Source organism: Balaenoptera acutorostrata, chromosome 9 (genome assembly GCF_949987535.1).
Source record: "Balaenoptera acutorostrata chromosome 9, mBalAcu1.1, whole genome shotgun sequence".
Classification (NCBI taxonomy): Eukaryota; Metazoa; Chordata; class Mammalia; order Artiodactyla; family Balaenopteridae; genus Balaenoptera; species Balaenoptera acutorostrata.
The window spans coordinates 39,443,383-39,453,802 of record NC_080072.1 but is presented as its reverse complement, the minus strand read 5'-3'; the positions used below and the strand labels follow the sequence as shown (position 1 = coordinate 39,453,802).

The 10,420-nt window shown below is 47.9% G+C and overlaps 1 protein-coding gene across 1 annotated transcript; it reads left to right on the top strand.

Annotated features, from left to right (window-relative positions):
• Positions 1 to 1,102: 1,102 nt before the first annotated feature.
• On the top strand, positions 1,103 to 4,341 carry LOC130708843 (serum amyloid A-2 protein-like). Its single transcript, XM_057552979.1, has 4 exons — positions 1,103 to 1,209; positions 1,529 to 1,620; positions 3,529 to 3,667; positions 4,058 to 4,341. Exons 2-4 carry the CDS (start codon positions 1,533 to 1,535, stop codon positions 4,218 to 4,220), a joined length of 390 nt encoding a protein of 129 aa, XP_057408962.1. The 5' UTR covers positions 1,103 to 1,209; positions 1,529 to 1,532; the 3' UTR covers positions 4,221 to 4,341.
• The last annotated feature ends 6,079 nt before the right edge of the window (positions 4,342 to 10,420 follow it).

The window sequence follows — 10,420 nt, the reverse complement described above, 5'->3', positions numbered from 1 at the left end:
CACTATATGTACAAAGGTGACAAGACAGACATGGTTTGTGTTAATTTAAATTTAAATTGGTCCTTGGAAGAGGTTTTTAAAAATAGTCCTATAAGGCACCTGGACTTGAGAAATTGTTTGCATTTCTTGTACTTTTTAATCTCCAGGTTAGGATGAGGCACAAAGGATTTTCCCTTGAGAGTTGAAAGCTCTGTTCATATATACACAGGCCTCATCTGCTGGGAAGACCCTGCTGATATTTTTGACTCACAGTGACACCCCACACACACCCCGACCAGGAAAATACAGCAGACACCTCCACCATTCCCCTGACTAGGAGCCTGGCACTTCCCCAGTTGGGCTGCCATTTTCTATAACAGCTGTTAACACCCCTCTGTCCTATTAGAGGTTTCTTAGAGTTTACACAGTAGCCCCTTGCACCAAAGCACTCTCACTCCCACTATGATGCATCTCCAGGGTGCAGGAACTAGCAGGAACTCCCCTCTACTAAGATTACCCCCATCTCAAGAGCCGGCTTAGACAATACACCTCCTGTTGGCTAGGAGGCTGAGAGGGCTCTCTATTGCGTTGGAGCTGAAAGCTCAGCATAGGCACACAGAGTGGTGGGAAGTGCTCAGGGCACACGTGTGATTCGGTGAGGCTGGCCTGTCAGTTTTGAAGCTCAAGGGCTTTACACATGAGCTCAAAGGATTTAATTTCTGACACATCTGCTGTCTGGCCCATCAGGGACCATCCTGAGGAAACGACCAGGAAAGCAAGGTCCAGGCTGAAGGAACATCCTCTAACCACACTCCTTCCAGCAGCTGGGGGGCCTCCATCCTGCAGCTCCACACCCTGTTCTCCGCAGCCCGGGTGGCCCGGGCCTCAGCACCTCCACCCCTGACAGTGGCCACCAGGCAGAACAGGACTTCCTATTTTCTCAGGGTTGCACAATGAGGAAAATGACCTGTGGATGAGGACAGCCATTGGACTCCAGTAAGTTACCCTTTGCAGTTTTGTAGGAGAAATGACCTGCAGGGACTCTCCCCCAGGCACCAGTCCAGCTTTCCTTCTCACCCCATGACCCCAGCAGGGATGGTTCAGTATAAATACAGCCACCTGTCCCCAGCAGGTCTGCTCCACCGGTTTCAGGTGAGAAACTTCTCCAAGGAGTGATTTCTTTGAAAACACTTACCTTAATTCTTCTGTTTTGTATTTCTCCTGTATAAGGTGAGTGCTGGCAGAGTGGTGCATGGGAAATGCTTTTTGATTAATTACAGGCTGCTTTAGCAAGGCACGACTAGGCCCCAGCTGCCCTCTTCTTCCACCTTGGGGACCTCTTAGACAGTCTTGGGTTCAGGGTTGGTGGGTTCAGCACTGAGGGCTAGCGGCTCCGAGTGAGGTCCTACTGCAATGTTCCCTAGGAGGACCACTGAGAGTCTAATGAGAACAAGTGGAAAAGAACAGATGGGCTCTCCTTGACATACAAACCCCAAAGTGGGTGTGCAAGGCTTGTCCGTGTCTCCCTGACCCTCTCCTTTCGTTTCAGCACAATGAAGCTTTTCACAGGCCTCGTTCTCTGCTCCTTGGTGCTGGGAGTCCACAGCCGATGGTTCTCCTTCCTCGGAGAGGCTTATGAAGGTAAGGCTGGTGGAGGGGGGATGGCACCCAAGGGCCTCTGGGATTCACCCTGAGCACTCTTAAGGGTTGGAGCTACTGTCTTAGGCGGTGCTGCCCTATGTGGTAGAAGGTGCCAGGTGTTTGGGGAGCTTTTATTCAGACAGATTGAAAACCACAGGATTTATGTCAATCAGTTACTAGAGAAAGAACAATCCTCATTCCCAACTGAAATGGAAGTTTGACTGGAAGACACAAAGTAAGTCTTGAAATGCTACAGCATTTCCCTCAGACCAATTGCATGAAGTAGGATGAAGGCTATCCATCTATTTCCCTTCTCTTCTTCTCTCCCTCCATCCATTTCTCCCTTCCTCCCTCCCTTTCTCTCCTCCTTCCTTCCTTCCTTCCACTCTTCTTCTTCGTTTCCTTCTTACCTTCCATTTCCTAATTGGATAATTCAGGGACCTTCAGCTTAGCTCTTGCTCCTGCTTCCTATACTCAGTGACACTGTCCCTGGTTTAGTCTGTTTCCCACCCTTTTCTAGCCTTTTAACTGACAAAAAAACCCGTGTGCGACCGAGGGGGGAACCTAATAACATATATCAAGCTTCCAATAGGAACTCGGCCCTTACATGCACTTCAGGGTGACCTACTCTCCTGCTTTGCCCAGGTCTGAGGAGTTTTCCAGGACACTTTCAACGTTAACTGGGGCAGTTCCAGGAAAACAGGGGCAGTTCTGGTTAGGCTGGGACAGTTGGTCACCTACTTACTTGCAGAATATCTCCGTGAGGGAGGCATCTTCCCCCATCTGAAGGGGAGAAAACCGAGGCTTAGAGCAGCCGAGTCCGTTGCCCAGGGACTAAGTGCCAGTCAGCAGGTGGCAGGACAGAAGTTTGAACCCAGCTGTGCATGAGGCCAAAGCTCTTGCTGGGTAGACTTGTCCTAGTACCACTTCCTCAAGCTGGGGGCTTATCAATCTCAGCTGCATGTTGGATTCACCTGGGGAGCAATGAAAACTATTGATGCCCGAGACCCACCCCAGAGTGTGTGAGGTAATTGGCCTGGGGTGTGAGGTAGGTCTCATGGGACTTTCAGTACCTCCCCGGATGATTGGAAAGTGTAACCAGGCTGAGGAAAAGACCCACTGCTCAAGGGCTTGCTTCCTCAAGCAGCCCACATCATCAATACCGTCCACTAGAAAGTTCTCAAGATGCCATTCACGTGTCTAACAGGCAGGGGAATCAAGTCACAATTAGCACACTTGCGCAGCAGGAATACATTTCTTAGGCGTCAGAGCAGAGGAGCTGCATGTCTGCCCCTTTCTCAGAATCTGTCTTCCATGTCACCTCCTCACTCACCCAAGTCCCCTGGATCTTATCCTGTGCAGCTTCCTTTTATAACAGTGGTTTGGGGCCAAGGCACTTTTGTGTCCTGGAGATGTTTGGCAATGTTTGGAAACAGTTTTGGTTGTCACACTTGGGGAATAGGTTGCCCATTAGTGGGTAGAAGTCAGGGATGCTGTTAAACGTTTTACAATACCCAGGACAGCCCTGAACAACAACGAATTATCTGGCTTAAAATTTCAATAGTATGAAGCTGAGGAATCCTGCCCTATAATGATGGCTCCCTTCTCTCCTTTAAACATATCACACAGAGCCCTAAGTGAGATGCAGTCCAGAGACGGCATCATAGGGGCCAGACAACCAGGTCCAACACAGCTGTGCCCCTCCCCCCATAACGACTCTCATTCGAGTTACCAGGAGCAGGAAACTAGGCACAAAGAATGCTCTTCTCAACCTATGGCACTCATGGTGCTATGGCCACAGGATGAAACTGAGTCAGTGGAAGATTTTTCATTCCTTGCTTCTTCTCTAAGGTGTGTCACAGCTTTCTGTCCACCTGATAATCCTTTCTCTATATGCATTCCTCCCAGGGGCTAAAGACATGTGGAGAGCCTACTCTGACATGAGAGAAGCCAATTACAAAAATTCAGACAAGTACTTCCACGCCCGGGGCAACCGTGACGCTGCCGAAAGGGGACCTGGGGGCGTCTGGGCTGCTAAAGTGATCAGGTACCAGGGGCCCTGAGGAGGCAGGGGTGGGTGTGAGAGCCTCGGACAGCCAGGAGGGGCCAAGCCCTGGAGAACTTCCTGTAGGGCTGTGGCCTCTCCTCCTCTTATCCACCCTCACCTTCTGTGTCCTGTGCGGGGTCTGAGTGGCTGAAGAGCAGAGCAAGGCTGGTGGGACAGACGATTCCCAAGCCTCCCCCATGGGTGCTGTTCACCCAGCATAAGGGGACCCGCAGGGCTGAGGTGTGCTGAGCCCGGGCAGCCTCAGGCTTCATCCCCTCTTTCTTAGCTCCTGTCAGAGTCCTTGATTCCTTGGAAAGAGGAGAGATGGGGAGGGTGGGCTGTTGCTCGTCAGCCCTGGAGTAATCCCTTACCTGCCCTCCTCCATTCCAGCGATGCCAGAGAGATGATTCCGAGAGTCACAGACTTTTTTAAACATGGAGACAGTGGCCACGGACTGGAGGACTCGAGGGCCGACCAGGCTGCCAATGAATGGGGCCGGAGCGGCAAAGACCCCAATCACTTCAGACCTCCCGGCCTGCCCGACAAGTACTGAGCTGCCTCTCATTCTGCTCAGGAGACGACGGGGCTGTGAGTCCCCAAGGGCAGGGACGCTGAGCTAGTGAGTTCTCTGTCCACAGATGCCAGCAGATCTAATAAATGCTTAAGAGATTGAATGTTGAAAACTGTGTGTTATTCTTTGATATAAGGACAGCCTGTTTGTTCCCAAGGGGTGATGGCTGGACACCCACGTGAAGGCCGAGTCTGTGCCTGTGTCTTGGGTGTCGGGGACACAATCTCAGCATCATACAGGGCAGACACCCTGCTCCACCCCTTCCCCTAATCAGACCCGCGCCCCTCCAGGCCCCTCTGGTCACAGTGGTGCTCTTTCTAGGCCCTTCTCTATTCAGGCCTCTTCACTCCCTGGCAGTTGTGTCCTGTCAGCTTCTCTGCCCTGGGGTCTAGTCCCCTTAGTTTGTCCTCAGTGGTGCCTGTGTGCGGGCAGGGGACACAGCCTCGGGAGGACTGGATCGTGGAATCCTGCTCCAGCAACTGCACCTTGATCTTCTGTTCATTTCTCAGCAACACCTACAAATCCATCTATGAACCAATTTCTGTCTGTGCCATCCAGAAGTGCCTCCAAAGCAGCTTCCCTTCGCTCTATATTCCTTGCCTTATGCAAGTGTCCAGGAACAGACATGTCAAGAAACGGAGGCATAGGGACAACATCAAGATTAAGTATCAGGAGGTTTTGTATTGCATTGGATATGTATCAGGTCCTTGAGAAGAAGTCATTTTCCCTCCCTGGACCCTTCCCAACAGAGGAAAGCCAGCAGCACGTTACTTTTTTTTCCGGTCATGCCGCATGGCTTGTGGGATCTTAGTTCTCCCCCCAGGGATTGAACCCAGGCCCACGGCAGTGAAAGCTCCAAGTCTTAACCACTGGACTGCCACGCAAGTCCCAGCATGTTACTTCTTATTGAGGAAAACAGTGTCTAATAAAAGGGGTTTGGGCCTGTTAGAGCCCAGGAATTATGAGTGACTCTATAAATCACAAATTCCTAGATAAACCAAGAACCTTCTTCCTTGGATAAAAACTTTGGTTTTGGTGTTTGGTTTTTTCAGATTACAGATTCCAAGAACTAAAATGATCTAACACTTTAAAGAGTGGTGAATAGGGGCTTCCGTGGTGCAGTAGTTAAGAATCCGCCTGCCAATGAAGGGGACACGGGTTCGAGCCCTGGTCCGGGAAGATCCCACATGCCGCAGAGCAACTAAGCCCGTGCACCACAACTACTAAGCCTGAGCTCTAGAGCCCGTGAGCCACAACTACTGAGCCCACACGCCACAACTACTGAAGCTCACGCGCCTAGAGCCCGTGCTCCGCAACAAGAGAAGCCACCGCAGTGAGAAGCCCACGCACCACAACGAAGAGTAGCCCCCGCTCGACGCAACTAGAGAAAGCCCACGCACAGCAACGAAGACCCAAGGTAGCCAAAAAAAAAAAAAAAAAAAAAGAATGGTGAATAGACTTCTGTATCCAACTTTTATTTCAAGTAGTAAAAAGGCTGATTATTAAATTTTTCCTATTTACAAAAATTTGGAGAACTTGCTTTATCCAAACTTTCAAGTCATCCTTTCTCCTGCTTTTCCTTTCTTTCCCCTCATTTTGCAAAAATCTATACCTTCAGCACCTGGGATAGAAATCTAATAGCGAACATTCTTGTAACAGGAGTCTCCTTACAACCTGGGGTCTGTTGAGACTTTACCACTAGAACCCTAAACTCAGCAGTGCTTTGAGCCTGTTCTTGCCAGCCAATCTGCCACCGCACTCTCCCTCATCCCAGTTATCCTGCCCCTGCTTTATTCTGTCACACTCACTTTTCTGAGACACAGCCTTAATCCTCCTTAAACTTCTTCTATGTACACTTCTGACAGTGCCTTCTGATGGGAACTGGATGAGAAAGTTCTCTTGTGACTAACTACCTTATAGACACACTTTTTCTTCCTCCTTGACAAGGAAATTAAACTTGTCTTTCCCCGATAGAGATCATTTCATCATTAGTCATCTCCCCTTAGGAGTGCTCCTCAATCCCACTTTCAGAGTAGAAGTGTGTGCCGGTTATCAGTTTATTAACTCTGAGCTCCACATCCACCCTTCTTTGCCCCGCTTGTGATCCTGGAACTGGACCCTGTGATCATTTCTTCTGTGCCAGCTGGGCACGGTGTTAATCTCTGTCCTTTCAGGGCGCAGGAGGGACGTTGCAGGACACAAACACTTCCTGGTTTGTGCTTTCCTTCCACCCAGCTCCTGTGGTGCTCTCCTCTTGCACAGGACACCCAGTGACACTCACGCCAGGGAGGAAAATGTGCTTGTTCCTCACATGGGCAAAACCTTGCAGAGTCCAGACAGTCAGTAACAGCTTTCCCAATAAAGCACCACATTGAAAACCCTGACTTCAATCCGCATCACTCTTCACTCTTGCACGTTTTCCTCTTCCTCTTATAGTCAGACTTGTTGAAAACCTGCCCATCTGCACTTTCTGATTCCTCGCTTCTGACTCACACTTGACCCCACACCAGCCTGACCTCTGTCCCCACCACTCAGCAAAACAGCTCTGGTCACCACTGACCTCCATGTTGCCAAAACAATTGACATGTTTCTCTCCTCGTATCAGGAGGCCTCTGAGCCATGCTCAGCCCAGTTGTCCTCTCCCTCCTTCCTGGAAGGTTCTCTCTTGGCTTCACAGTACCACACTCTCCTTTTGCTTCCCTTCAGTTTTCCTTTACCTCCTTAGCTGGGTCTTTTCATCTCCCCAAACTCTAAGTGTCCCTCAGACTTGGTTCTGGGCTCGCACTTTTTATTTCTCTGTATTCTCCCCAACAAGCGCAGCAAATAGTATCTACATGCTGACGGCTCTGAAGCTTATATCTCCCCCTCAGAACCTGGTTCCCAAGCTCCGTGCTTGTTTATCTGATTGGCCTCCTGAAACCGCTGATTGGATGGCTTCCAGAGATCTCACACTCTGCACGTCCAAAGGGAATGCTCATCCCCCTCCAGAACTCTTCACCCCCAGGCCCCTCCAATTCAGCAAAGGACACGACTCTTCCCTCTGTGGCTCACCCCAGATATCGGGAAATGTGCTTGATGCTTCCCTTGCCTTTACCTCCACATCCAATCCACTAGCAAGCCCTGTGATTCTACTTCCAAAATTCATCTCTAGCCCATCAGCCTGGTCTCACGTGCACCTCCACGCTCCTGGCCACACCTGTTCTCACCTGGGTTCCTGCAACAGCTGTCTCAGTAGTCTCCCCATCTTCATGGCTTCCGCCTCTGCTTAAGTGTGACTGTATAGTTTATCATCTAAGCCAAGTCACCTTCCATTGTGAAAGGGGCATTATTGATAATTATACCTGGATGACAGGAATAAACTGGAACTGTCCTGGGCAAAATAGGCCTGTCTGTCTAGCATTCAGACTGATCTTTGCAAACCATAATCTGATCATGTGTCCCTTCTGCTTCAGACCCTTTAGCAGATCTGGTCACTGGTCACCTTCCAGCATCATCTCATGCCACACCCTCCCAGCTCACTGTTCCAGCCACACTGGTCTTCCCTCAGTCCTACCAACAAGTCAAGCTCTAATTTACCAGGGTGTGTACACATGATATTGCCTTTGCCTGGAACACTCTTCCCACCTCCCCTTCACATGGCTGCTTCCTTCTTTCCTGTGCCTCTCACTTGAAATCCCTCTTCGGAAAGGCCTTCTCTGACTACTCTGAGTGACCTACCATGACTATTCTTTCTTTCTTAGCAATTATCAATATGTGGGATGATTTTATTCATTTCTCGGTTTACTTTTTCTGTTATTTGGGTCGTTTTTTGGTTTTGATTGTTTTCTTGGTCTGTCTTCCACCCTAGATTGTAACAATTTCTGTCTCATTTATCTAGCACCAAGAAAAGTATCTGGCACATAATAGGACTTCAACAAACACGTATTGAACATGTGAACGATTGAGAGAATTTTTTTTTTTTTTTTTTTTAATTTTATTTATTTATTTATTTATCTATCCTTGGCTGTGCTGGGTCTTCGGTTCGTGCGAGGGCTTTCTCTAGCTGCGGCAAGCGGGGGCCACTCTTCATCGCGGTGCGGGGACCGCTCTTCATCGCGGTGCGCGGGCCTTTCACTATCGCGGCCCCTCCCGTTGCGGGGCACAGGCTCCAGACGCGCAGGCTCAGCAGCTGTGGCTCACGGGCCCAGCCGCTCCGCGGCATGTGGGATCTTCCCAGACCAGGGCTCGAACCCGTGTCCCCTGCATTAGCAGGCAGACTCTCAACCACTGCGCCACCAGGGAAGCCCGAGAATTTATTTTTTAACTTACTAGTAAGAAGGGAATTTTTTCAAGGTAAGAGAAATGCATTACATTTCTTGTAAAACATATTTCCATTATACACATATACCACATTTTCTTTATCTATTTATCCATTGATGGACATTTAAGTACTTAGGTTGCTTCCATATCTTGGCTGTTGTAAATAATCCTGCAATTAACATGGGGTGCATGTATCTTTTAAAAAATTTTTTAAATTGAGGTATAGTTGATGTATATTATGTAAGTTTCAGGTGTACAACACAGTGATTCACAATTTTTAAAGGCTATACTGCATTTATAGTTATTATAAAATATTAGCTATTATTCCCTGTGCATCCTTGTAGTTTATTTTATACATAGTAGTTTATACTTCTCAATCCCCTACCCCTATCATACCCTTCCCTCTCTCTACTAGTAACCACTAATTTGTTCTCTATATCATGAGTCTGTTGGGTTTTTTTGTTGTTGTTGTTATATTCAAGTTTGTTTTATATTTTAGATTCCACATGTAAGTATGTAAAAGTTCTCATCACAAGAAAAAAATGTCGTCACTGTGTATGGTAATTGATGTTAATTAGACTTATTGGGGTGATCATTTCACAATATGTACAAGTATCAAAACATTATGTTGTATAACTGAAACTAATGTAATGTGTTAATTATATCTCAATTAAAATAATAATAATAAAGGCCATTCTAATCAGCACCCAGAATCACTGGAAGAGAGGAACCAGAGAGCCTGAGCTTGTGTTTGATCCAGTTGGAGTCAAGTTCCCAGGCACAGAAAGTTTATTTAAGCCTAAATAAACCGAGAACAGAACAAGCTGTGAGACTGTCACCTGGGATCCTGCCAGAAATGCAAAATCTCAAGTTCTACCTCAGATCTACTATAGCAGCCAGGACCAGTTACATAAAGTGTGGTACCAGTGCCAAATAAAAATGTGCGGACTTTGTTCAGAAATTATTAAAAATTCTAAGATGGTGAAAGCAGGGCATTAACCAAGCACTGGGCCGTGCTAAGCATGGGGCTCTGCACAGCTGCATAAGCCTCATGCCACAAAGATGGGCAGTTTCCTAGGAAAAGCTACACAGACAGCCAGGGGATTAAAAACTCTGATACAAAGTCACTAAACCCAGGCTTTGCCTATTAGTATCAGATAAAATCATGCTTAGATTGCTAGAAGACTATATCAACTTGAATATTCAGATTGATTCAGAGTCGTCCATCTGGAATAATGTATTATTACCTGGGGAAGATGGGAAAAGCACAATCTGGGAAAACATTCTCTGTATTTAGGACACGGCAGTGCCAGTTAGTATTTTTCTGAACCCTCTGGGAAGAAATGCCAAGCAGGAATTTTCCAAGCCTCTCTGGTGGTTTGTATTTGATCCACTAGACCAGGGTTGACTGGAAACTCCAGGCTGGTCACCTCTGCACAGCAGCGTTGTGTTGTAATTCTGTATTGTTGCTCAAGAAGTGTCATGGTATCCAGATTTCTTCTAAATGAAGGGGAGGGAAAAGCTGGGTTTTGCTCTGACCTTACTCTAAAGTTACTGTTCCTGGTGCAAGGGATGATTTCAGCCCCTTGTGCCACAAAATGGTTAAGATGGTAAATTTTATGATATCTTTAGTTTACAATTAAAAAAACCAACTTGACATGTGGAACCTGAAGAAACAGAACGCTGGTGGAATTTCAGCAGGTGGACCCTGGGGCAAAGGGCAGCTCAGGGTTGGCTGAGCAGGGGCACAACGGGAGGGCAAGTGCAGAGCGTGTCCAAGAACAGAGCCCAGGAGGAGAGACAAACGTGGGCTCTGAAACTGAAAACGAGAGTCCGGGAACAAGTCGCGGCCTTGTCGACAAAAAAATTTTAATCAGTAGTCA

Bases quoted from the DNA above. Each gene is read 5' to 3' on its own strand.
- LOC130708843 (XM_057552979.1), top strand. From the start codon at position 1,533: ATGAAGCTTTTCACAGGCCTCGTTCTCTGCTCCTTGGTGCTGGGAGTC. The intron at 1,621-3,528 runs GTAAGGCTGGTG...CATTCCTCCCAG, and splicing joins CCTCGGAGAGGCTTATGAAG to GGGCTAAAGACATGTGGAGA. The intron at 3,668-4,057 runs GTACCAGGGGCC...CCTCCATTCCAG, and splicing joins TGGGCTGCTAAAGTGATCAG to CGATGCCAGAGAGATGATTC.